Source organism: Chlamydotis macqueenii, chromosome 2 (genome assembly GCF_036417535.1).
Source record: "Chlamydotis macqueenii isolate bChlMac1 chromosome 2, bChlMac1.mat, whole genome shotgun sequence".
Taxonomy (NCBI): domain Eukaryota; kingdom Metazoa; phylum Chordata; class Aves; order Otidiformes; family Otididae; genus Chlamydotis; species Chlamydotis macqueenii.
This window is the reverse complement of record NC_141557.1, coordinates 93,453,632-93,481,332: the sequence shown is the minus strand read 5'-3', so window position 1 is coordinate 93,481,332 and position 27,701 is coordinate 93,453,632. Positions and strand designations below refer to the sequence as shown.

The 27,701-nt window shown below is 42.7% G+C and overlaps 2 protein-coding genes across 3 annotated transcripts in view; both read left to right on the top strand.

Moving 5' to 3' along the window:
* The first annotated feature begins 1,033 nt into the window (after positions 1 to 1,033).
* Positions 1,034 to 9,255, top strand: FRRS1L (ferric chelate reductase 1 like). The gene is made up of 5 exons (XM_086740446.1): positions 1,034 to 1,241; positions 3,012 to 3,096; positions 3,575 to 3,713; positions 6,885 to 7,131; positions 7,584 to 9,255. The coding sequence occupies exons 1-5, from the start codon at positions 1,034 to 1,036 to the stop codon at positions 7,754 to 7,756; spliced, it is 852 nt and encodes a 283-aa protein (XP_086596572.1). The 3' UTR covers positions 7,757 to 9,255.
* A 10,279-nt stretch (positions 9,256 to 19,534) lies between these two features.
* Positions 19,535 to 27,701, top strand: part of TMEM245 (transmembrane protein 245) — an 86,524-nt gene continuing 78,357 nt past the window's right edge. For both annotated transcript variants that reach the window (XM_086740443.1, XM_086740442.1), the window contains exon 1: positions 19,535 to 20,140. In XM_086740443.1, the coding sequence (XP_086596569.1) occupies positions 19,535 to 20,140 (606 nt within the window). The remainder of the gene's footprint in view (positions 20,141 to 27,701) is intronic.

The following is a 27,701-nucleotide window of genomic DNA, read 5'->3' as shown; positions in this document are numbered from 1 at the left end:
TTAAATTTAAATTATTTTAATTTTCAGAATATTGCCGACTGTTGCGTCCTCTTGTCTCCCTCCCTCTTCCCCAATGTTTTGCTGAATTTTTTTCAAGACTCTCAAAGGAGGGAGCATAGCCATGCATAACAATACAGAAAAGAAATCAGAGTTACAACCAGAGGACAGCAATCCAAATCTGAGAGAAGAATCACTTCAGCGAACCTGGGAGATGAAAGGTCACTGGTCCTCCACCAACCCACAGACATCACGGCGCAGCAAAAACGCAAACATATCCCTAATGCCCAGCTGCCAGTCCAGCGTCAGTTACCAGAGCCTGAACAAGATCTGGGGACACGAGCTGGGCTTTCTTTCCGTTCGGCCAGGCCTTCCGCATATTTGTCCGGCTGCGTAAAACAGAAAGCAGGAACACGCAACCAGATAGCGAGCGCTCAGCAGCGTTGGGTTTTACCTGAAACCAATGTAAGTCGCGCTGCGCCCTCCGTCCCGTCTCAGAAGCCGTTAAAAATAAAAAATAGGAAAAGAGGGAAGTTAGCGCGGCAGTTACGGAGCGGGATTCATCGCGTCCCCTGGGAGCACATGCTGGGAGGTTCTGGTGAATCGAGGCCACGGGGGCGGCCCAGGCCAGCCTGGTGCACCCCCCCAGGAGCCGGGCACCGGCCTGCGGGCCAAGGTGCCCCGGTGGCGGGGTGGGGGTGTGGGGTGTGTGGGGCTGGGGGTAAGGCGGCGATCGGGGAAGGCCACCGTGCACCACCCCCATTTCGGGAAAGGCCCCGGCGGCAGGGCTCCGCGGTGCCAGGGCTCGGCCTGGGACACAGGGCTGGGGGCGACACCGCCCCCCTCCCTCCACCCTCTCCCCGCACCACCCTCCCACGCCCTCCCCTCGCCCACCCCCACAGCCCCCGGGACCAGGCCCCCCCGCCTCCGCCGCCTCCCCCGCTCGGCCGGCGGCGCAGGAGCCCGCGGGCGGCCGCGCAGGATGGGCGCTCGGGCGCCGCCGCCTCCCCGCCCCGCCGCCGCCGCCGCGGCCGCCATGGCGGTGCGGAGCCGGGGCGCTTGGCGGCGGCTGCTGCTGCTGCTGCTCCTGGCCGGCTCCGGCGCCAGCCCGGCGGAGGAGGGCGGCGGGCGGCGGGAGGCGGGCGGCGGGGAGCAGGGCGAGGAGGCGGCGCAGCCTCACCACGACTCCACGTACGGCACCTTCGCCAGCGAGTTCTACGACCTGCGCTACCTCTCCGAGGAGGGTGCGGCGGGCGGGGGCTGGCGGGAGGGCGGCGGCCGGCGGGGCGAGCCCGGCGCGGGGCGGGGAGGGAGTGCTGGGCCGGGCCGGGCCGGGCCGGGCCGGGCCGGGCCGGGCGGTTGCTGGCGGGCGGACGGGCGGCGGCGGGTTTCAGCACGAAGGCCAGCGCACGCCGCCATCTTCCTGCCGGGCGGCCTCCGGCCCCGCCGCTCCGGAGCCGGGGCCGCGGGGAGCCCCGTGTGCCCTACCCGACGGCCGGGCCCTGCTCAAGGCTGGCGCCTCGCTCCCCGCCGGGCCCGGGCATCTCCCTCAGGCAGGGGCAGGGGCCGGGGCCGGGGCCGGGGCCGGGGCCGGGGCAGGCCGGGCGGCAGAGCCGGGCACCGGGATAGGATCTAAGGAGGAGAGGACCGGGGGTCCGGGCTCCCAACCAGGCCAGCTGGCGGTGGTTCTCCTTCCGAGGGGTGGACTCCTATGTAAAATGCTGTCCGGGCTGCTAACTTAGAAGGAGTCCTGGTTTTTGTGGTTTTCGAAATGCCCTGTGATGTCTTAAGTGGTAAGAAATACATTAGCTGTGGCTGGGCTTTTGTGGCTTTTTTTTTTATTATTTTAAGTTACAAATGGAGGAGTGTTAAAAGTCCCAGTTTTGTGGCCAGGCCACATTGGTTGATGCATTTGAAAAAAAGGAAGAAGTGAGAAGACAGCATGTCCTGTGGCCGTTCTTTCGATGATGCTCCGCTACGGGCTGCGGTAAAATTTTTCCAACTTGATATGTTTATGCTGGGTAATTTACCCAGGCCCCTGCCATGGTTAGTGGAGGCTGTAATTTGCAGATTATGGCATACTTGGTCTCTCCATTGGCATTGTCAGAAGTCTAGGAAAATGAATCAGGGCTCCCAAATGCCTAAAGTTGTGCAGGTTCAATGTTTTTTTTTTTTTCCAGAGGCTATAAGTAACAGCAGTGTTTATTTCCTATTCAATGAAGCACTTTCAGAGGACTTTCTAGTTTCACACTAGCACTTTGGCTAAAGTTGGCTAAATAGAAGAACATCCTATTAAAATACTTATGTTTACACAACAGACACGAACTTCTAGAAGCCAAGACAGAAAAGGTCTGTTTGCAAATGTTCGTGCTATCGTACAGCAGACAAGGGATTGCTTGGAGTCATAACTCTCATTGTCCGGCTCTTCTGGGTCTTACAGATTGCAGATCATCACTGCAGGCAATTCCCCACTTTGATACTCCCTTACCTTTTAATTCCTTACATCCTCTTAATGGAGGATGTATTATAAGGTCCTTTCAGTATCCATTCCTACAGCTCTGAAGCTGGTGCCCTGCATTTATCCTTAATGCTGTCATTTATAGCTAAGGAGTCAGATTTAGTTCCCTTACGGATTTCCTGAGGGTACTAAAAGCGCACAAAGAGATAGCCAAATTAAGATCCCTCATTGTTAGCTGACTGCGTTACTTCATGTTCCTGCTCCCTTAAGTTAACTTTTGCTCTTGGTGTAGCAAAGCCATGCTCCAGCATCCTTCTCCCTTCTTGACAAATGTAGAAAACCTGAGAAAATTTTTGTTTTCAGTTGTCAGTATTAGTTTGGTGCCTGAATCCAGGACCATCTGAGCAAGGGATTGGGTATGTGACAAAGTAGTCCCTCATTTAAACAGCTCAGTTATCAGCAGACAAAGTAAATGCTATTGGAACCTTTTATCTTTAATATTACTGCTTTGTATTCCTTGTATTTTATTTGTTAATAATTTATTCTGATTATACAGGTTACCCTTTCCCTACTGCTCCTCCTGTGGATCCATTTGCAAAAATCAGAGTGGATGACTGTGGAAAAACCAAGGGATGCTTCAGGTCAGTCTGAGATAACAGTGCAGACACCTTTATGTCTGCAAATGCTGAGTGATTGCATTGGAGACTTTGGTAAATGTTCCATATTCATTTGAATACATGTTTATTATTGAAGAACGTACTTTGTAGTTGTGGACTATGTTATTTGGAGAAACTAGGTTATTTAAGGATATGTGTCATAGTTATGGACCTACAGTTGTTTCACGTTTCTTATATTTTCATGAATCACTTACAAAACCAGGCCTAGGAGGGTCAAGAGAGTATTACTGTGTGTAACTAATTGCTTGCCACACTGTTTAAATACTGTACATTCTTGCGCTAAAAGAGTAATAATTGCAAACACTTAATTGTACTTTGTGTATAGCATAATATAATGTTTTACTGCCATTACACAAAAATACATTCTTCTTGCAGAAACCTAATTAAGTTCCATAGCAGGGAATGGCAAGGAAAAGTTACATGTATTTCCAATTCCGTTTAGATACGGTAAACCTGGATGCAACGCAGAGACTTGTGACTACTTTCTAAGTTACCGTAGAATAGGAGCTGATGTTGAATTTGAGTTGAGTGCCGATACTGATGGCTGGGTGGCGGTTGGATTTTCCTCAGACAAGAAGATGGTAAGACGCGTACAGTTCTTCATGTTGACAGTGTGCACACTTTTACATGCTAGAATATAAATTATTTATATTTGATCTATCACAAACAGAGCATATAAGGAAAAAAAATGACTTGCTGAAAACAAAGCACCATTTGGTAGCCAGTCTGGGAGCAGAAGACAGGCCTGCTGCCTCACAGAAAACTGTCTCATCCTTCCTAACATATCCTTTCCCTTCTTCACTGAAAAATATAACTGTATTTCCGTTCAGCTTTGAATATCTGAATGTTATTAGCTTTTTGCTTTTTTCTTAGAAAAGCCCTCAGGGGTAAGCCAATTCACGTGGAAATGTCCTATCACGCTTTATGTCAGTGTTACTTGGACAAAAGACACATCAGAAACTAAATAGCAAATAATTTTATTCTTCAGTAAATCGGCTGACTTTCAGTGATATAAATACAGTTTTTACCATTAAACTTTCAAAATCTTTTTTATTTTTTCATACCTGTGAGTTGTTGCAGGGAAGCCACAAATGAGTGACAAAATGACTACTGCTAATTTAAACATACATGCTCTAGAGAGCAATTTTTGTTAAAATTTATTGTCTCTCTTAAATTTTACTGGATTTGATTTTATGCTTATCCTTGTATTTCATTTTTAGTTCAAAAGCTTCACTTTTCATTGTGTTTCAATGAACAAAACAGGAGCATATACTGTATGGACTTTAAAAAACTTGAGCAATAGATGACTAAAGCAAACGTATTTTGTCTGTGATCTGTGGTAAAATGTTGTGGTGGTTTAGCCACAAATACAGTTCATAATGTAGGTGTTTGTATACAGAAACATTCTTAAGTATATAAAAAAATACTGAGCCTACGTCCTAAATCCACAAGTCAGAGGACAGGAGTGTTTCTTGTATAGTTGTAAGCAGTAGTCTGAAAAACCTCAGAATTCACAAGTCCTAGGCTAGGACCTAGGACAAGACAAGACTCACACTGACTTAATAACTCTTTTATCAGACCCAAAATGAGAAATGAAAAGGAAATGTGAGGGCAGGTGTTTTTCAGTCATTGCTATATATGTTTTAATATGACACTGTAAATAAACACAATAAAGCTGGCAGTCTTTTGTGCCATAAAGAACAGTTCACATCATGAAAAACAGTTCATGTGCAATGTTGTGAGGAACAGTTTTCGCCAAATTTTGGGAAGAGTTAAGATGCCTGGCCATGCAAGTACTTAACAGGGTTTTCAAACCAGCCCAGCACCTTTAAGTATTTGGCCCCAACCTATCAGAGATCACGTTACCAGTTTGTAACTCCGATGATATACCTGCAGTAGATCCCAGGGTCCCACTGCCTGCATCTCATCAGCCCCTTGGAAAGCACCCGTCACATTTCAGCCTGGGCACACCAAGCAGCATGTTAGGTCTCTGCTTACAGTAAGATGAATAAAGTAAGTGTAAAGTAAAAGGCCTTGCTTCCAAATTTGCTGCGTATGCGAACTAATGCCCATCAGTCAGCTGGACTAAAACAGCTAGCATTTGTCTTCCTCTTTTGTTCCCCTCCTGACTTCATCCTTTCTCAAAACTTCCAGGATGTTTTGGTATCCTGGGATACAGAGGCTCTAATGGTAAAATGACTCTGGGTCAGAACAGCTTGGCTGTGAGAAGTGGGCTGCTCCTTGGAGGCCCTAATCAAAAGTGTGTGGCCTGGATAGCTACAGAAGTTCAGGAAAAAAAAACCCAATTTTTGTCCTTAATAGATTTTAAGTTCTATGACCTATTTCTTTGTCTCAAATAACATTATGCTTTTCCACGTGCGGGCTTTTGTGCCTAGGCAGGATTTTGTAATGTCATTCTATTAATTGAGATTCAGAATGTTTTTTTCTTTCCTTTAATTTTTTTTATATGTGAAAACAGCTTTATTTTTGCCTCTGTACTTAAGAATGAGAGATTTGTACTCAGATGTATGAAAATTAAACTTGGAAAACAAGCCATGCAGAGCAAGGATAGGCTCAAGACAGAAGCTGGAAGGGTTGCCTGCAGCAGCACTGAGGTGTAGAAACTGTTCAAGCACAAGTTTTACCTAGTTGTCCACTTTTCCCCTCACTTTTGACACATCTTTTAGAAATCCACATAGCAATATTCTTGGACAGGTGAACTGCACCCTTTTTATCTCCTTTCCCTAAAACAAAGGACTGAGAGATGATCATGGTAGCAAGCATCGCATCTGTCATCAGCGTGACATATCAGAAAATGAGTGTTGGAGAAGTGGGACCTGTACCTGTGGCACCGACACCTGTGGCAGTCACGTTCAGTAAAATGCCATTCATACAACTTGCACAGTGTTTTAACAGTTCTTGATACTAAGGCTTTTATGAGATAGTACTCCTAAAACTAATGCTAATCCCTGAGTGATGCAGTGCTCTACCACTTTGTCCGTGACCCTGAGTAACTGTTCTAGCAACTGGTTTAATATTTCTGTAAATGACCTCAACAAACGTCTCATGCTTCCTTCTGTGTCTTGTTTCTTTGCTTAACTGGAATGTTCTGTGGCTGTTTATGATATGTGAAGAAGCACATGTTGCTTACTCTTTTCTTGTATCTTACAGTGTTCTGTATTCTGTTACTATTTCCTGAACCTTTTTCATTTTCTCTTAAGAGATATAAGAATTGATGTTCTATTAAGTCAACATGAGAAGAGATTAGAAAAGGCAGACTGTAATTTATGCTATTATTTGCCAAGATCTCTTGTATTTTACTAAATTACACTGTTTTTCTGTTCATGATTTGATGCAGTGGATTTTGTACACATCAAGGGTTCAAGACTGCTAATTTTAATGAAGCAGGATCCCAGAACTTCCGCTGGTTCAGTTAATTGTGCGATGTCAGGGTGATATCATGTCTTACAAATATCTTACATATGTTAGGTAAAATAACTCTTAGAAAGATCCAAAAGGGAAGTCAGAGACAGTAAGGGTAAGTCAATCCTGCTCTCCACTTTGTGCAGTTCAATCTGATTGATTGACACATTGTTAGGGAAACAAATATTTCTTTGTGTTGTGTTTAATGTAGAAAAAGGTAACAAGAGCCCCAGGTCTTGATCGGTTTTTAATAATTAAACTTATGTAAATAAATGAATAACTTTGTGACACTTTTGTTTTCCTTCCACCAATATGTTTTTACCATGTAGGGAGGAGATGATGTCATGGCTTGTGTTCACGATGATAACGGAAGAGTCCGAATACAGCACTTCTATAATGTCGGTCAGTGGGCTAAAGAAATCCAGAGGAATCCTGCTAGAGATGAAGAAGGGGTTTTTGAAAACAATCGTGTAACGTGTCGATTCAAACGTCCTGTATATGTTCCCCGAGAGGAAACCATTGTAGACCTGCACTTGAGTTGGTACTATCTCTTTGCCTGGGGTCCAGCAATTCAGGGTAAGTTGATTTGCATGCTTCTGACAGAAATGGGGTGCCAAAATCAAGAAATGTCTTTCAATTACATTATTCTTACTAGACCCCCTTTTTTAAATGAACTAAAATTCTGGCAGCCTGAGGCTTAAAAACAGATTAAAAGGAAGACGAGATAAATAGCAGGGTATTGTGTGTCCTGTTTTCTTTGATACGTAGTTTTTATCCCCACTCCCCAAAGCTAAATTTAGGTAAAGATAACTAGAAGTTCTGAAAGGATGTTTATGGTTTACTTGAATTTAATTTGTTTTATTCAGAAGTTTAATTTCTTAAATTGGAGAAAGGACCCTACTCACTGACAGCATAATATTGCATGCTCCTGTAGATTTGAAAATTACTTGGCTTTCTACTTGGTTCTTTGGTAGAGTTATAGAAAAAATGCATCTGACATTATTTCTTTCTGCCTTTACCTATTAAAGGTTCTATAACTCGTCATGATATAGACTCACCACCCGTATCAGAGCGTGTTGTCAGTATTTACAAGTATGAAGATATTTTCATGCCGTCAGCTGCCTATCAGACCTTCTCTTCTCCATTCTGCTTGCTCCTCATTGTTGCACTGACCTTCTATTTATTGATGGGAACCCCATGACCGATGGAAAAGAGCAAGAATTCAGCAGTGGAAGTTTCTCAGAAGGGACTGCTGTACGGATGGATGATGCATTTTTCTATTGGAATTTATATCACACCACCATCATCATCTAGCTGCTTTTGAACATAGTTAGCTTCTCAGAAGAATGAAATAACCACCTCCTTTGAGTGGCAGAGTGGTGACAAATAATTTAAGAATCATCAGTGAACACATAACAGATTATTTTCAGTGTTGTGACTACTTGCTTAAAGAGAAGGAGACTTTTGTAAAATCAATGTGTATGCATGTGTGCGTGTGTATGTGTGTTTGGGAGGGGTGTCTGCATGTGTGTTTAGTGGTGGACATCTTATCAGATAACAAAATTGCCTTCCAAATTGCTCCCAAAAAGCAAATTTGGGAAAGCATTATAATGCTGTTTGGTAGTTCTGGTGCAGACAGCATAACTCCAAGTGCAGTTTCTGAACTTAAGATCAGGGTACTGACACAGCAGTATAAAACCTGCCTGTTAGCAATGGGCAGCTCTCCCAGATTTTTTTTGTATTTATCAAGGTTTACTTGCTCTGGTACTTTCCAAAATTAAACTTGCATAATCAAGCATTAACATGATTTTTTTTTTCAATGGAAAAGAGGTGATGAATGTCTTTATGACAATAGTGTTTCAACAGCCTTCTTGGAAAAAGTGGCTACTTCTTTTATGAGTGAGGTATAAAGTTAATTAAACAAGGGGAAGGGAGAATACAGTCATGTAAATTCTCCATACGTAGAAAAAACATAGGTAAAACATAAAGAATACGGAAGTTTCCAACAAGCCATAGGACGTCCTCCCAAGAGATCAAATCAGTTTTTATCTTTTTGTGAAAAAACAGTAATATTGCTGACATGTAAATGTTTTTAAGCAGCTGTATAGTAGTATGAAGTAATCCGTTTTTCTGTGTTATATGCCTGTGTATCCTGCTCATGGTAAAGATGAATATGGGCAGCTGGTGTTACAAAGAAATGGAAATACAATTGAGATTATTTGTAAGGAAATATAGGATTTAATAAGAAGAGCGGTATCTTTAGTTTCATCAAACCATTGCTATAATGTAGTTATCATGGAAAAAGATGAGCTAACGAGGAAATACATTCGATTTTTTTTATCACCAATAAATATTACAAAGATGAATGCTAAATATTACTGAAATGAACGTGTCAAAAGGTATTTATGAGCCACAGAATATTATGAAAAACTTTGATTTCTTGTGGAGAATTTCTGTTCTTCACATAATAGGAAGTGTATGACATATATACATGTAGTAGTCAAATGTGCTTAGGTAAGGTTGCTCATTCACTTCCCAACTTGCATTAAAATTCTATTTAAATAGAATTAAAATGTGAATTGTGCCAAAGTTCTACCTAATGTGGTACAGTTGAGGACTCTGTAACATAGGATCTGGTAAAGTACATGATGGACCTCATTTCTATTTTCATTGCTGCACAGAGTAAAAAGATCAACTAGCTTTGCTGGGTTTGCATCGTTATTCACAGAGTGAAGTTGTGGGCTATTTTTTTTTTGGGCTCAGCATTCTTCAAATCTATGCTTAAAGTATATGAATTAGGTTTGAAGAGGACTTTATCTCCATCACAAACACTTTATCCCGATTTCAAAAGGAAGATTGCTTAGTAATCTATATTTTCGTTCATGACTTTGAGAATTTTTTCACTTAAAATTGCTGGACTGGAGTTCAGGAGGGGGAAGAGAAATTCAGAATGAAGTGAACTTCAAAAGTGCATGTAGCTTTATTTAGTATAAATTACTTCTCTCAGGTTGGATCATCTACTCATCATCTCATGAAATACATAGTGGAGACCACCTAATAGGGAAGGTTTGCTTTGGTCCATGATGGCTGTAAAATTTAGCCTTGAGATTGGATGAAGCAGAGAGCTGAAGCCTTGGATAATGAGTTTTATGTTCAGCAACCAGGTGAAGTGAAGAAATCATTAGGGGAAATTCTTTCTCCTTTGTGGTAATCTGTAGGCAGCTGAGATAGTGCAGTTCCTTCTCAGAGATCACAGCTATTTAAAGCAGCCTCAGGGTTGCTTTAGTTAATGGCCTTGTAGTTACTGTTTTAGTTTCAGGTATTTACCTGATTACCCACTAAAGGGCTAATCGAATAATTGAAAGGTACTGAAGTAGGATAGAAACCCATTTTGGTTCCTCGTTTCTTTTTTAGTACACTGCTGGATTTAGGATAGTCTGGCTGGCCCCAGGCACAGAGGTATGATAAAGATGACAATAAGAATACCAAGGTAAACGTGCTGCGCTTTCAGAACACGTGTATAGCACCTGTACCTCAGGTGCAACAGCAACTCTATGCTGCCTGCTGCAAAGTGTAAACTGCTTCAGTCTTCAGCTGTGCCCATGTTCTCAATTAGAGTAAAAATTACTTTTGTTTGTTTGTTTGTTTTTCCTTTTTTAGTTTACTTGTCAGTGTGCTGTCTGGTGTTTTTGTCATGGTATTTTTCTCTTGTTGAAGTATGAGCAGAAATGTGCACTTCTATAAAAACTTTCACCCAAGCTTCCAAGTACTTAATTAGCACTAATTAAATACTTCTAATCAAATGAGAGGAAATAAAAGGCCACAACAAGTAACAAAACAGTCTGTTATTTGGCATTTCAACTGATGGGTGAGTTTAGCACTGAGTTTGTCTGCGTGTTGCTCTTTAGAGTGGGAAAAGCAGAAATTAGAGATTCAAGTTGACAAACAAAGAAGGTACAAGTGTTCAGAAATCACTAGTGGGGAAGAAATATGAGAGGAAAAAGGCCGTAAGAGAAATGAAAAGGCTTTAAGTCAGTGGTATTTAACTTCATATGATACTTGGTAAGTCTTAACATTTGAGTGAGCATAGTAACTTGCCATGGAAGGTGTTTTTTTTTTTTTTATTATTTTTCTTTTTAATATTGAAAAGTAAGATTGATCCCTGCTATACAAAATTACAATAAAATAACTTTCTTCAAAGAAATTTTAAAGTGATTATGGCATTTCAAATAGGTTTTTTTATTATTTTTCTAATTAACAGGTAACAACACAAGCTAGAGGAAAAGGCCTCCTTTGGAAAAGAAGGCAGACATTTCTTTCTCCAAATCAAATCATTTTTATTTTCTTTATGGCGGCTACTAGCAAGCAGCTGTTAAAGAATGCATTTCCTAAGTGCTTTTATTCTGATAATTACTTGCTGCAGAGTAACCTAATACAGAGGCATAGAGTTTAGAAAGTGCATGTTTAGAGTATAGTGTCCTTTGGAAATTTAACTTTTGTTATTAATTAGAAAGATAGGACTGGCAAAGACCATACAGCATTAATGTCTTTCCATACAGAAAATTCAGTTGTGACTACTGCTTGTTATGTTAACCATATTAACACTCTCTGCTCACTCTGTCCGTCTTCTCCAGAATGTTTGTAAGGCAGTTGGAAGAGAAATCAGTTTCTTTTATTTGTGACAGTGCCTTTTGCAAAGGGACCTTGTTTTTTGACTGTAGTGTTTGACTGGCACCCAGCTACAAATAATAAGCTAGGCCTGAAATTACATTAATATTAAGTAGGATAGGAAAGAGAAAAATAAGTGGAGAGGACAGACCTTCAGAAAGTAATTTTTTTCTTTGCTGTAATTGAATAATTATGTATAGGTGAGGTACTCCTAGATGCTAATTGATTCCTCTCCAAAAAAAAAAGCCCAGCTGATTTGATAATGTCATTGGATACAGGGTGATGCTTTCTTCAAAATTCTATTTTTATAAGAGAAATACTCTGGTTTTGAAAGAGAACATATTGGTGAGAAAAAGTTGAAATCCCTCTGTGGTGGTCTTGTCTTTCTTAATTGGTTTTGCAATACTTGGATAGCGAGAAAATAAACACTTGTGGTCTCCCTAATCTGAGGAAACCTCCTGGTCTTTCTGATCCCTTCTGAGACCACTAGAAGTTTGCACTGTGCTGTACTCTAGAGACAGAATTAAAGCTTATATGAAAGCTTGGTAACTTCTATTAGCATTTAAATTGCATTTTGTGACTCTGTGGTTTTGTTGGTTTGCCAGTGATGTGTAGTGGTGTACTTCCTGCCTCCTCCCTTTCATTTTTTTTTTTAACATCTTGAAATAGTTTCCCAAATAAAAGTATTGGGTAGTAGCTTTAGGAGAAGGAAACATGTATTTCACAGAACTACAAAAGGTCTAGTATAACATGTTTTCAGAGATATCTATTGCGAGAGTGCTAATACTTATATGATGTATAACTGGTGTAGAGCCTTAGGTTTATGATAGAAGTAGAAATGCGTTTAACTGTTACAGTTGTTGTGGTGCTTCATGGAGCTGTGTACGTACACAACTTGCATGAATTGGCATACTCCATTTCTACCGTACTGCGCAGTGCGTAATGAGCAGGCAAAGCAGTCTGAGTGCTGTACAGCGAGGCACAGGTGACCTCAAACAGTTTGGGATGGAAGAGTGGAGAGACCGGTAGTAAGGCTGAATGGCAAGGAAGGGCTAATGGTTTTGGCATACTTCTGATTTGTTGTGTTTATATGTGTCAGAACACGTCTGGCACTAAATCACAACAAATATTACTTGATCTGAATAGAAGGAACACAGCTTGACTTTAAGGAGACTTCAGCTTTTCTGCAGGCCCTAGCTGTGTAAGGGCTGGTGTGGGCGCAAGGTCAGACTATGCCTCAAGATGTGCACTCCCATGAAACCCCAAGGTAGGAGCTAGAGGCTTGGCCTTTTCTCCGGAGGTATGAAAACCTGTCCAGACCCTGTAGGCAGTGGTGACAGTCAGCTGCTGCCAACGTATCTGCTCCCTGGCCATTTTACAAACTGCTGCTGCAGCAGCTGGAGTGTCAAAAAGATAGAAGCTCTACATCTTTTCTTAACAGCTTGCATTGTACATTGTCTGTTTCCCTAATTAAAATTTCATTATTGGAATTTCTGCAGTGGTGTGTTAGGGCCTAATGCAGCTTGCCCACAGCCTGCCCAGCACAGATATGGATCTAACTGGAAGGTTTTAAAGAAAACCTCAATTTCCTGAGTAAAAAAAAAAAATCAAAACAATTTTTTTTTTTGGCCATATGTCAACTTTTTACCACATCTTTTTCATATCTACTTATTTCTGTGCAATTTATATGTTGAGGTATCTGACTTTTTTACAGATACTGAGTAAGATCTAGGTAAACCTTCTTTTTCTAAACCTGTTTTATTAGTATGAAATGATCACTTAGGTAGCTTCCATTCTATTTTTTCTTTATTTTTAAAGTGGGTTTGGTAAAATTATGTATATTGAACTTTGTTATTTAACTTATCTAATTTGGGCTCAGATAGTGAGGCAAAACCAGTGTAATTTTGAAATGTCAAGGAGGACGCGTGCAGCTTGTGGAGTTGATAGGTGTGAAAAAGCAGACTTAAAAGACATTACTTGCTTTGAAAATCTGTGATTTGAGTTGGAAATAGCAATGAATCTGCCACAAAGAAAGGGACAGGGTTTGTTTTGGATATTTTTTTTTTTCTTGGATTGCTAAGTAGTTTGAATTGCATTCATACAATATCTCAAGTTGTAAGGAACCCGTAAGGATTATTGAATCCAATTCCCTGCTCCTTAGGACTACCTAAAACTAAACCATATGACTAAGAGTGTTGTCCAGATGCTCTTTGAACTCTGACAGGCTTGGTGCTGTGACCGCTTCTCTGGGGAGCCTGTTCCAGTGATTGACCACCGTCTCAGGGAGGAACACCTTCCTAATGTCCAACCTGAATGAACTTCCTCTGAAGCAGCTTCATAGTCATTCACAACCGTTGCATTTGCCCTACTTCTGTGTTATTTATCTAAGTAGGAATGTTCTTTCAAACCGATGCGAGGCTGGTGTATGTGCAGGACTTCACAGACCGTATTTTAGAACAGCTGCTGCTCCACATAGGCTAGTTTAGATCTGCCATTAGCAGCTATTTAGTAATGTCCTTACAAGGACATTTTTAAAGATTTTTAAGAAACTTTCTGTAAAGGTGCTGCGCTCTTCACAGACTAGAGTGTTACAGAATTACCTAGTAGCAGTACTTTTCTGAGCTGTTTCTAAATAATAGTCACATTTACGTTTGCAATTTTTAAAGGAGTAATTGGATTTTTTAAAAGTACTGAGCAGCTGCAAATCTCCTATGGCTTCAATGCCTAGTCAGGGCAGTGAACCCTTAATGGAAAATAGTGATTGCAACGTGTTGCCTGATTTAGTTTCACAACTTTCTCTTAAGCTTGACATAATTCAGTTCAATTTTATAAGATGGTATTAGTAGACTAAATAAAGGAACAATTCACTTAGGTTGTGTGTCAAGGAATAAAAATATTCTTGCTGATTTTTCACAAGATTGTTCTGCAAACTTTAGATTAATGAAAAATATTCTTCCCAGAATTAGTATGTAGGCAATGTAAATTTGCTGAAGGTATTTTTGTGTGTGTGTGTGTAAATTTGAGAATTGGATAACAATTTATAAACAGAAGGGTAGATTCTGCTTTGGAGATAAAAGATGACAAAACACAGAATACTACATGTTCCCTGACTCTTATCTGATTTTTTTTTTTTTTGGGGAGGCAGAGTGACCCAGAAGACTATACAGAAACCTGATGTTACTTGCTAGAGTATTATGTACGCAGTTTTTGTATACAAACTTTGTTACCTTCTTCAGTAGAAAAATTAGCCTCACATTAGTGTTTTTACAGTATTATTTACATTTTTTTCCCAAACAAGATGAAATAAGGATAAGTGCCATAAGTCAAGAAAACATTGTCATACGGAGTATTAGGATAATAGGAAAGGAAGCCCAAATGCCGTATTTAAATCTAGGAGGAAAAAAATCTTAAGTTCAAAATATATGTGCTTCTGAAATATTGGACTGCTTGCATATAAAGCAATTATTTATTTTTCAGTTTGTCACAGTTGGTGATAAAAATTACAATAGAAAAAATTACCATAACAGATTTTGTCTAAAGCTGGAAGTATCATTCAAGTCCTTGACAGAAAGTCAAGGATGAAATTCCAAACCTAATAACTAATTAGAAAAATGAAACAGTGGGACCCTGATATTTGAATATGATGTCCCCAGCCTTTATTTAGGCAGATACATTTTTTGTTAGCATATTTCAAGCATCCTGACTTCTGGTTAGGTTAAAAGAGATGCTTGCTATGCCTTGGTATTTCTGCCTTAATATATCCTGACGTCTGGTTTGCTTTAACCTCTTTGCAAGTAAGCAGGCTGTCTTAACTATGTTAACTCTTGTCGCTTTGTTTGTATTACACGAAGTGTTATGGTTGAACCTGAAATGTCATCTCTGCCTTTTGACTTTGTTCAGTGTTCTCAACACTAATACAGAGATAAAACTTGCAAATAAGCAACTTGTAACTGTAACTGCTAAGTGGTGTTCTGCATTCTTTATGCTAGGCTCTGTTCTGTATGCCAGTACCCAGCATCCATGTGAAGTCAATGAGCACTTGGTCGGGTAGGAGTGCAGAACTGAGGTTTTGTAGTCCAGAAGTAATCATCAAACTTCTTTGTATTCATGCACTACACTCTTCAGAAAAATAACACTGAATGAATACATAATGGAATTGTGGTGACCTACGGGACTACTTCACAATCAGTGCATGCCCTAAAATATTGCTTTGTAACATCTGTTTTATACTAAATGTTGGTGTTCAAGTGAGCCTTGTTAGCTATCTGACAGTGACAGACAACAATATTTATAAACCTGTTATAATAAATGCCTTTTTAGTCTAAAAAAAAATATGGTATGTCATTTATAAAAGGCAAAAAAGGTCTCTGTGAGGCTAAAAAGTCTCTGCTGCTGCCTTGTCTTAACAATTCCTTCCTGTGCCACGGGCTTGAATTTATTACCCTGAGTAATTCCATTAAAGTCAGTGAGGCTGGTGACAGTAGCAACTTAACAGGTGTGAGGGCTTACATTTTGTTTTCTTATTCACCATCATGCTGTGTTTTTGTAACCTATTTGATGCAACTATAGTCAAGTTGCCAATAGTACAAATTTGAGTGCTCTCTATCTACTGCCCTTGCTGCCCCATTGCTTGGTCAGACAGAGAAGCAGTCGAACAGGCTTTTTCAGAAAAGCTGTGATTATATTCAAGATTGGGAACAGAGAGGAGGAACTCTCATAGTATTCAGTAAGCAAGAGCAGCTGTAGAAGTCTCAAACGGGGATGCTTCAGCCTCTGAGATCTCTCGGGTTTGAGCAGGTATTTTAGCTCCTTGCTGGGGGACTGAGAAGAGCAGCTGGCTCAAGGCACCAAGAAACGTATTCCTTTTACACGGTGTTTGTTGTGTTTGTCGTATTGCTACGCTGTAGTTGCAAGCTGCACAAAAGGACGGATCTCGTGGATGTCAGCTACCTGTGCACTATGCAAGTGATCATGATCAACAGAGGCCTTAAGTATACGCAACGTATGTACCGATGACCTAAAGATGCAAAATTTATGTCTTAATGATGAACTTTAAAGATGACATATTTTTTCTTTGCTCCTGCTGCTATTGAAATTATCGTAGCTTACATTGAGTAGTTTGCATTCATCTGAAGAGAATATCACTTTGTCATTAAACTGAGGTGAATTAATGGAGTGAGATTAGTCTTAACTGAACATTCATTAATGTTCAGTAACACAGGTTAAGACAATTAGTCTCTCAGGCAGGGACAGAGTTATCTTCTAAATATGCAGGCTGATGCTGACACCTTGTGGCTTCGATACTGAGTTACTTCTTAATTTCATGTGGTTATTTCAGGTAGAAATCATTGAAATCAACTTGGTGTTGCCAGCACTGTCTGTCTCCTCTGCTCCATGGCCACCTCAGTACCTGGTATTGGTATCGCGTGTAAGACAGCCTGAACCTTGGGCTGTGCTGACTGCACATCAAGCGAATAAGAACTACGGGTGGCTGGGATCTCTTGAATGGGACTGGGAAATTTTCAGTTCCGTGCACAAAATCCTGGGTGTCAGTGCAGCAGGAGACAGGAGTTACAAGCTGCTCTCTCACTCATTCATACCCCATTTTATATTTCTGTTCATACAGGAGAGCACTGAGGACTATAAGTACTTACCACACGTGTACGTTGAGGCACATACATGTTTTCTACATTGACACAAAAGGATTCCTTTGCTGCCCTCGTCACTCTTGAAGAATTAATAGCAAAAATACATCCAAAGGGACTATGGGAGAACTTTTATTAGTATAGGACCCTGAGATGCACTACTTATGGCCATAAAAATACCTAAACCACAGTGTATCCATGCAACTTAAACCTAAATTGGAACTAATCTAAAATCACATACCATTTCAAATCTTAAACAAAACCAGCTGTTGAGGCTGCAGTCACTGTTTGAAATCTGTTGTGGAATTAAGTTTTCAGAGCTTGAGATGTGTCTTGTGAAGATCATGCTCGCTCCCTCAGCTGTCACCTCAGAGACTGTTTTCTGATGTTTATGGTCAAGTCTCTATTCTTCAGTGTTTGTGTTGGGGTAATACATGAGTTAGAAATATTTATTTTATTGCATTGTGAGTTTGTGTTTGTTTTTTTTTTTTTTAAGAAAAACCATTTCTAGTATGTTTAGTTGTTTACAATGAATAGCAAAATACAGAATTTGAAAGGAAAGGTTTTCTACAGTAGGGACCAAATCCTCAGCTTATGTAAATCATATTTATAGCTCCACTCAAGTCAAAGAGGTGACATTAATTTCTGTTTGTGAAGAACATGACTGCCTGAGTCTGTTCAGAAAAATCAAAGGAATAAGGATGTGCCTACGAAGATCTGATTTGCTGGCATCTCTGTTTATCTAACAGAAGGATTTGTATTCTAAACTCCCCCTCGTGTAAATTTTGATTGACGCTTGCTAATTTAACTTTAATGCAATACATGTATTCTGATGAGCCATCAGAGTCTTCCTGGCATGCTTCCTCTGCTCTGCAGGAACTGAAGAGAAAACAGTCAGGTAGCGATGCGTGCTTGTCACCTGTTTCAACACCCTGTTAGTTGGCAGACCTATCTGATCAAAGAGCAGGGAGTGACAGTATTGTTTTAAGGTGCAACAAAAGCTTCTTATACGGACAACTGCACGTAATGCCTTGTCACCATCAGGATCAAATGAGGTACCTGCAGGTCCATAAATGCCTCCACTGCATGAAATTAAAGCACTTGGAACCTACACATGACCTGTTCAGCAATGGGAAACAAGCAGCCACAGGAGCAGAGAGGGACCTCTGCAAGGACAAAGGAGTGTGTAGCTGGCAGGAAAGGCTTTGTAGCATGGAAAAGTTGGGACCGCAATGCAAAAGCTGTAGTAAACGAGCTGGGCTCAGCCCCACCTACAGCTGTTAAGATGCAATGCGGTTACAGGAAGTGTGTGGAAAAACCTCTACTTTTCCTCCTCGGGATGACGATAGGAATAGGTTTCAGCTATAATCTGTCTTTAAATTGCTTTGCCTTTAAAAGCTGAGCTCTGAACTACTGTATTTGCAAGTTAAAAACAGTTGTGCTCAGCGCAATTTCAGCTTTTAGACATCTGCATCATGTAAGAAACACTTCAACAAAGTCCTGGTGGATACAAATCTACCATTGAAGTTATGTAACGTTGAGTTTGCATGTAAATCCTAAAAAGGAAAAAAAAAAAAAAGGGGGGGGGAATCTCCTGTATCTATGTACTTTTCACAAGTTCAGAAAGTATACAACCTCTGTAATAACTTGTAGAGGATGTGCTACACCTCTCATTTGGCAGAAAGAGGACGATCCCTCTGTGGGTTTTATGCTAGTGGTATGAGTAGCTTTAGTGCCTGATGAAAGCTTGTGCTAAGCTGTGAAAGGAAAACTCTGAGAGGCATAGTGCCAGCACTGAGCAAGTGCAACTGTCGTGGATTCCAGCCCTCAGAAAACTTGCTCGCAACAAGCATATTTGTTAGAGAGATATTTAGACCACCTGTAGAATGCTAGCTGTCATCCTCATGCATGAACACAGAGGTCTGGTGAATGCCAGATGCAGGAAATTAGCTCCTCCCCAGATTATTTGCAAAAAAAAAAAAAAAAACCAAGAACAACAAAAAAAACCCAAGAACAACAAAAAAAAACCAACAAAAAAAATTGATGCACTGTAATATCACCAATGTCAGGTCTAAAAAACTGGGTGGAACAACTACTTTTTCAGTAGGCCAATTAATTCCCAGTAAAAGTGCACATGCTTCCTTATTAAATAATTTGATGCCAGAGCAGGTTCAGACAAGATGAAATTCTCCAGCTGGCCTAACCAGTCTCACGCTCCACCTCGCAATGACCCTGCAAATTCCCGAGCGCTGCCAGCTTCCAGAGACGAAAGCAGCAGGGAGCTGCGAGTGGGGATGAGGGGGTGAAGCCTGCTGCCGGCCTCTCCCGAGCCCCAGCTCCCACCAGCCTGCTTCGGCAGGAGGGACGAAGGCGCTGGAGAGCCCCTTCCAGCGCTGGAAGCGGGCAGGGCGCGATAAGCGAGCTCCGAGGCAGGCCCCGCCGCGGGGGGCGGAGCGCGGCCGCCGCCTCTCCCGGAGCAGAACTACATTTCCCAGCACCCCTTCCCGCCGGCAACTCCCTCTTCCCCGCCGGGCTGGTGCACGCCCGTCTCTCGGAGCCGCGCCAAGCCCGGCAGCCCCCCGGCCGGCTCTCCGCGCCCTCGCCTGTGGCGGCAGCGGCGGCCGGAGCTGTGCCCGGCGCTGGGCGGGAGGGAGGGAGCGGGCGCCATGGCTGACAGCGGAGAGCCCCCGGCGGCGGCCCCTCCGGGCTCACCGGCGCAGAAGCGGCGGCCGGGCGGCTCTACCGGCGGGCCGGAGGGCGCGGCGGCGGCCATGCCGCGGCTGCCGCTGGGCGGCCCGGGCGGGGCGGCGGGGATGTCGCTGCCGCGGCTGGAGAAGCCGATCAAGCAGGCCTTCTACAACACCGGGGCGCTGCTGTTCGCCGGGCTGTGCTGCGGTGCCGCCGTCCTGGTTTACTTCATCCTGGAGGCCTTTCTGCGGCCGCTGCTCTGGGCCGTGCTCTGCGGCACCTTCCTGCACCCCTTCAAGAGCTCCCTGACGGCGCTGGGCCGCCGCTGGCTCGGCCGCCTGCACCGCTCCCGCACTCCCGTCCTGCTGGCCGCCCTCCTCCTCCCCATCTGCTTCGCCGACTACGGGGTGGAGGCGCTGGGCGAGCAGGTGCTGCGGCGGCGGCGGCTCCTGCTGCTCCTGGGGGCCGGGGGGCCGCTGCTCTACGGGCTCTACTGCCTGGGCAGCTCCCTCGGCGTCCAGGTGCTGCTGGCCCAGGCCGCCCGCCTCATCTGCCGGGGGCTGGACTACTTCAGCAGCCAGTGGGTGAGTGCCCGCCCCGGCCAGGAAGGGACTCCGTGGGTAGCCCGGGAGGAAGGGAGGTGGCTGTTTTTCCCCCTCCCCGCCTCCGAGGTGCGCGGCTCGCAGCGGGGAGGGGCGGGATTCGGCCCTCGCCCCTCTCCCGCCCGCAGCTGGGGCGCGGCGCCGGCCGCCATCTCACTTGTTGCGCGGCGGTGGCGGGGTCGGGGGGAGCGGCGGGGCGGGGAGGGTTTGCGGACCGGAACGTTTGAAATCGTCAGGCGCCTGTTTGTACTCCCCCCAGCCTCTTCTTTGTGGGTTTTTTGTTTTTTCTTTTTACGCTGCTGTGTCCAGCTCTGGAGCCCTCAGCACAGGAAAGACATGGACCAGTTGGAGCGGGTCCAGGGTAGGGCCACAAAGAGGGCTGGAGCACCTCTCCTGTGAGGACAGGCTGAGAGAGTTGGGGCTGTTCAGCCTGGAGAAGAGGAGGCTCCGGGGAGACCTTACAGCGGCCTTCCAGCACCTCAAGGGGGCTTATAAGAAAGACAGGGAGAAACTTTTTAGCAGGGCCTGTCGTGACAGGACGAGGGCTTTTAAAATAGAGGGAGGTTGATTCAGACTAGACATCAGGAAGACTTTTTTTTTACAATGAGGGTGGTGGAACACTGGAACAGGTTGCCCAGAGAGGTGGTGGATGCCCCATCCCTGGAAGCGTTCAAGGCCAGGTTGGACAGGGCTCTGAGCAACCTGATGTGGTTGGGGATGTCCCTGCTCCTTGCAGGGGGGTTGGACTAGATGATCTCTGATGGTCCCTTCCAACCCAAACTATTCTATGATTCTGTGAAACTCTCCTTGCAGCAGGTGGGTGTGACTTTGGCTGCAGCAGCGCCAGGGACAAACCACTGGCTGTCAGGGCATCACAGGAGTGTGGGGTAAACTTTGCCTGCACTGTAAAAACCGTGTGTAAGACAGCTGTAAAAAAAAAAAAAAGCTCCCAAGTTGCAGCCCTGCAGTGTGGAGAGGTGCTCTGTGTAATCAAGTGGGAGCAGATGTGTTTTCTCTGTTGGTTTCTTGTGTCCATGGTTTCACCGTGCTGTGGTTCTGAGATGCTCTTAAGTCAGAGGGTATTCCAGTGAGGTCTTGGGTGAATGTTAACTCTTGTTGAGCTGTAGAATGCATATCAAGTGTTGTGAAACAGCAGCTTGGCTCTGCAAGTGATCTGGGAGGGGGAAAGGTGTCTTGAGGGGTGTTTCTCAGTATACTGATTTTTGCTTTTTCTTCTTAAAGTATCAAGCGTTGCAAACTCAGTTTGAACTTTAAAAAGTAAAGGTGTTTACTTAACTTACAAATATTGCTTGTGGTGATAAACAGTCTGGGAAACTCCTTTTCCCTGTGTTGTAGACTAGTTAAAACCTGTCTTAGTTAGTTGTTTGAAAATGCAAAAAATACGACATAGCTGAGGTAAATAGATATGTGAAAGCACAGAAGATCAGTAAGTTGTACTTTTATTAAATATTATGTACATTTGGCACGCTTGGATTGCTTTGTGTCAAAGACTTTTTTTTTTAAACCTGCTCTATTTTTTTAAGCAAAACAACGAAGACCCCTTCCCCCCACTGGAAAATGACATAGATGATTGATTTAATGGATATATACATAGAGACAAAACTGAAGAACTGACTAAAACTGACCTTCCTATGTGAGCAAGAGAGAGAAATGAACAAAGAAACAAAAACCCTCTAACAAACTTGTCAAGGCTTCTGATTTTTGAATTACACATTTTCCTGGTTTTATTCCTTTGACAAAGCCAGTCTGTGCTTATACGTCAGACACATCTTTGGAGTTGTATATCAGAAACAAAAAAGTAGTACTCCTGGATGTACTGACAAAGGATATTTTCAGCTATTTCTAGTGTGAATAGGATGGACTGGAGAATGTGTTTTGTCTCTTGAAGAAGAGAGGAAATCTCTTCTTCATGGGAAGAAGAGATTTTCTTGGCTTTCTATTCTGAAGTGTTGTCATATGCTGGAAAAGGTCAGGGGAGATATGTTTCTGGTCTCTTTTGTCCACAGAAGTATAATTAAGACTGAATAGACTGACAGACAGAGTACACACTCTCTCTGTTTTTATAAAGAGGCGAGATACAACCGTCTTTACCTTCAGATGAGTACTGGAAGAACGTAAGCATGATTTGGTACTGATGGGAAGTTTCGATTAGTTGCCACACAAAGCTTAAGACTTTCCTTTGCATTGGCCTGCTTGCTTTATTTTTAACAAATCTGCAATATTGCTACACTACCCGACTTGGCTAAGTCCAGTCTTTTATTTAAACTTGGTTAATTGAGCTGTACTTACACTGAATAAGTATAAGGGTACTAAAGGAGGTTGTGCTGATGTCATCTCGTAACTATGGTTGTGGTGCACTGCTGAGTGTCTGTGCATGCTTAGTACAATTTTGTTTAGCAGGGTCTGATACTTCTGCTTTGCACTGGTGTTTCTCATACGAAGCTTGTGTTCATTGAAGTGCTGTAAGTTTTTGACAGGGCAAAAGATAGTAAGCTCCCAGAACTCTTCTAGTTTGAGTTCCTTGGAAAGATTTTGGCATCATGTCAAAATATCTAACTATGGACTGCCTTAAGCAAACCAGTTGCTGTAGCTTTCCAAGCAATTTGCCTGTATCTCTTTCTGGGTCCCTATATGAGAAAGAAAGAAGCTGTGGGCTTCCCTGTGTAAATAACCTCAACTCAGCCTGGCATCAACTCTGCACTTTACAGTGTTTTCCTATTCAATTTTTTTTTTTTTTTTAATTTTGCTGTTACCTGATTTGTATTATCTCAGAGCTGTAACAGGATAACTTAATTTTATCTATGCCGCTGAGGAGCCTTGAGTTGGATCAGTTAATGGTATCTGCTTTAACTTCAGTTAAGCATTTTAAAGCTGTTTAATTGCCAGGACTCTGTTTGCATGAGTGCAGTCTGCTTGTTTAGCTGCACAGGAATTTGGGATAATACGAGACAGTTTGCTCCATTGTACTGTTCTTTTTTGGGATCTGAATCCTCCACAATTCCTTCTGTATGTTATCTTGCATGAAGATTGCAGCTATTTTGGTTTGTCGCTACTTTATGTGATGAGTAAAAGTAATGGTAATTTCATTACTTGCGCTGTTTTTTGTTTTAGCAGCCCACTATGCCAGTCCTGAATTTCTATGTTTTGAAATATTTTGATATGGAATAACTTAATTAACCTAAAATAACTACTTTTCCCCCTTAGACAGCAAGGAATACTTTCTTGCCAATAATATGATGTATAAATCATTTATTAAAAGCATAAAGGAGACGAGTAAACATGGCTTGTTTTAAGTGTGAGACCAGTATCTGACTAGCATAGTACATTTGTTTATGGTAATTTTCATCTTGTGAACTATGGATGTCTGTGCTTCTGCCCTGGGCTGCAAAGGTGTAGAGTGTATTTGTTCTTATTTGGAGCTTTGCCCCACCAGGATGGCGCTGCTGCTTACAGAGAGGAAGAACATGCATGGTTGTCTTCTCCCCTTTCTGGTTCCTTTGGCTGTACTGGAGAAGTGAGAGGATGCCTGTCATTAGAATTCGAGAACGATTCTGGGTTTTTGGTATACCAATTTGGTGTTCTGTAACTAAAGATATCTATTGTGGTATCTGTGTTCTCTAACTAAAGGTATCTATTATGGTATCTGCTAGGCCATGATACAGATACAGAAATTCTCTTCAGTTGTAGAAAAAAGTGTTCTCCAAGTGCAGCAATTGCATGTGATAATGCCATAGTAAACTGTGTCTTGGCACCAGTATGTTACAGAGCTTTCTTGTACTGTTGTCACTGTTCTGAAATCTGGGAAAGCTGTTCATGGTGTTGCTGAGTGAAGATTTGGAAACAGTTATATGCCTGTCTGTGGTTCTTAAGTCACACTTGCTGTTTGCATTGAGAATCCTAGATGTCTCCACGATAGGCCCGTTTGATAGGTGATTGCAGAACACTTTATTTGAAGAACAAGTTCAAGATGTTAGGCTAGTCTACAAGCATCTTGTTCCCACAATCTTCTTTTCTCTCCCTTCGTACTTAACAGTTCTTGTGTCATCTTTGAAGAAGCTTGCTCAAGAAATGTAATAGGCTGCTGGGCCTTAAAGCTAGGAGCTGGTTGTAAATTCCATATGAGTTCCTTGCTCTGACTCCAGCCTTCTCTAGGAGTTATTTGCAGAAGTCTTACATAGAGGACATGTACTCTACAGGAGCTTTAGTTACATGTAATAGGGAAGGGGAATGTTTTTCTGTAGCTTTTTTTTTTTTTTCATGAGAAGGAGGGAAGTTTGTCCCATAGCAGACTGAATATGCCCTTAAATGTTTATATGCTAGGACAATTTCAGCATGGTTACCCTTGCAGTTAGCATACTTTCTGAAGACTCATCTTGAACTGCCTTGTCGTCCTAGTTTTTTTTCCCACCAGAGAAGCCTCCACTTGTGTTGGCACTAGGTGTCAGCAGTCCCTAAAGTAACCCTTGTAGACTCAAATTCTCAAGCGTGCTTCTTGGCAAACGTTTTGGGTCACAGGCTCCAAGATGCTTGGCGTTTGCAGTGCTGTTGAATACACCCCTGGAGGCGAAAAAGCATCTACATTTTGTCAAGTTACCTGATGGGACAATTTATTTTCTAGCAAAAGAAAATGTTAAGTTTGACTGTAATGTGGGAACAACTGTGAATGAGAAAAACACAGTTCTGATTTTTGAGGTGCATATAACTTATATATATATGTTTTTAGTGTTTCAGATAGTGTGTTTTGGTGGTTGTCCCCCGCCTTCTCTTTTTTCTTAGAGCAGACTTGCAGGTTTGTAAAACTTGCCCAGCATAAAAAAAAAAAAAAAGCCCTTAAGCATTTTCTCTGCTGTTTATAATATTACTTTCATTATTTGGTATCATGGCTTATAAGTCTAACAGCCAGGTACTGACTGTAAACACATCTTACCACAGTTTGGTAGAGATCAACTGTGTGGCCTATTTAAAAACATGATAGGGAGGGGCAGGGAAAGACTGAGATGTTGGTAGTGTTTTCTTTTCCACTTTTGCTTTTCCCTTCCACACTCACCCTCAGTTTTGGGAGAACCTGCTGTGAGATACGTTTGTTGAAAAGGCTTAGGAGCTTGTTTAGATTTATATGCATGAACTGCAGCCCCAGGCACTAAGCTGACACTAGCCTTGAGCCTAATAATATATGCTACATAATATTAGTTATTTTTTGGTATTTATGTGTATTATTTGAACACAATGATACTTCTTTTTCTGCCACCTCTGAAAGGAATGATTGTTATGAAACTGTCCAGCAAAATTTTAACAGCACTTTGTATAATAAAGTGAGAAGGTGAAGAAGTTGCATATTTTGAGGAGTCATCTCTTGGGAAAGTGTCATCATGAAGCATGTCAGAGGAGCAGTACTTTGTCTGCAGGGAGAGAGTATGATGTGCTCTGAAAAACCTATTTTCACAAGTGAATCTTGAAAAGTTTTATTTCTGAATAGCCTTTTTATTAATGGAGTTTCTCATAAGAAACTTTTGTATTAAGGCAGGAAAAGTGAACTATAGGAGAAGCATTTTCACCATCCATAGCTACAGTCTTCTGGATGTCTTAGATTTAGTGGTTTTCCTTAAATTAACAGTGTAGGAAATGTTGCAGGACACACTGAAAGTACTTTTAACCCATGTGTGGCAGTCTTGATTCTGATGGTCAGTTCCCCCCTACCCCAGGATTCTACTTAAAAGTTTGTACTTTTGTCCCTTCAAAAAAGGATAGTCTTGCTAAGCACCAGGTTTCTGTTTCATGTGGTTTAGCAGTCTGTATATGTTAATGCCAAATGTATCTACATGGATATATGTCACAGCTGGGGGTTCTAGAGGAAACAGAACACTGTTCTAGTCCTTTGGACTTGGGACAGGGAATAGCCCTGTCTGTCATGTTTATGCTTACCTATGTTCACGTAGAAAAAAAGCATCAGGGTGTCATTTATCTGCTTAGGTAGATGACAGCTTCCTTAGTGAAGGGAAGAAGTGGTTGAGTTTGCTCTGAGGTGAGCAGTTGTATTATATGTGTGATGAGTTGGTTTTGGGTTTTTTGGTTTTGTGTCGGTTTTACAAAGACTGCCTGCATGCTAAAAGAAGGGCAGTTACACTTTCTTTGTTCACAGAACTCTGCATGTTGTGGGATATTTCCCCTGTGTCCTGTGGAATATACAGTTGTGGTGGGTTGACCCTGGCTGGATGCCAGGTGTCCACCAAAGCCACTGTGTCGCTCACCCTTCTTCAGTTGAACACGAGGGAGAAAATATAATGAAAGGCTCGTGGATTGAGATAAAGACAGAGAGATCACTCACTAATCCGTCACGGGCAAAACAGACTCAAATTGGGGAAATGGATTTAATTTATTACCAATCAAATCAGAGAGGGATAATGAAAAATGAAAATAAATCTTAAAAGACCTTCCCCCCGCCTCTCCCTTCTTTCTGGGCTCAACTTCATACCTGATTTCTCTACCTCTTGCCCCGTGGCAGTGAATGGGGAAGGGGAATGGGAGTTGCATTCAGTTCATCATGTGTTGTCTGTGCTGATCCTTCCTCATCATGTTCTTCCCCTGCTCCAGTGTGGTGTCCCTCCCATGGGAGAGAGTCCTCCATGAACTTCTCCAGCGTGAGTCCTTCCCACGGGCTGCAGTTCTTCACGAACTGCACCATGGGTCCCTTCCATGGGGTGCAGTCCCTCAGGAACAGACTCCTCCAGTGTGAGTCCCCCTTGGGGTCACAAGCCCTGTGAGTAAACCTGCTCCAGCCTGGGCTCCTGTCTCCACAAGGTCACAGGTCCTGCCAGGGGCCTGCTGCAGCATGGGCTTCCCATGGGGTCACAGCCTCCTTCAGGCACATCCACCTGCTCCAGCGTGATGTCCTCCACAGTCTGCAGGATCACAGAGGTGCTAGCACTGTCACTGATGGGCTCAGCCTTGGCCAGGGGTGGGTCTATCTTGGAGCCGGCTGGCATTGACTCTGTTGGACATGGGGGAAGCTTCAGGCAGCTTCTCACAGAAGCCACTCCTGTAGGCCCGCTGCTACCAAAACCTTGCCACATAAACCCGATACAACAGTAAAACCATCTGGAATTGATTATGGTTCTGAAAAGTGGAATCAAAATGAGATTTTTATAATTCCTCACCTGCCTCGTTATTTTTTTGTAATGTTTAGAAAACCGCTTTCAAATGAACAGATAGAAAAACACTGTGATGTTCATGATAGCAAACACAATTTAAAAAAACCCCAAACCCTAAAAAACTTTGCCATATGATTTCAAAGTGCAAAAGAGCAGCCTGGAAAAAGCACTTAAAATGGCAAGGAGAGAGAGAGAGTAGAACTACAAATAAAAAATGAGAGAGTTGAAACATGCCATTTAGTAGGTCTTGACATTAAAAACTGGAATCTTTTGGAAGATTGGCAGGGCACATATCAAAAGTAGTAACTAGTGGTTGTTCTACTCAGTCTTCACTGTTGTGTTTACCATAGGGTGGTTTGCATGAAGTAGGTAGG

Coding starts and splice junctions, on each gene's coding strand:
- FRRS1L (XM_086740446.1), top strand. CDS start 1,034: ATGGCGGTGCGGAGCCGGGGCGCTTGGCGGCGGCTGCTGCTGCTGCTG. Junction 1,242..3,011: donor GCGCTACCTCTCCGAGGAGG/GTGCGGCGGGCG, acceptor CTGATTATACAG/GTTACCCTTTCCCTACTGCT. Junction 3,097..3,574: donor AAAACCAAGGGATGCTTCAG/GTCAGTCTGAGA, acceptor AATTCCGTTTAG/ATACGGTAAACCTGGATGCA.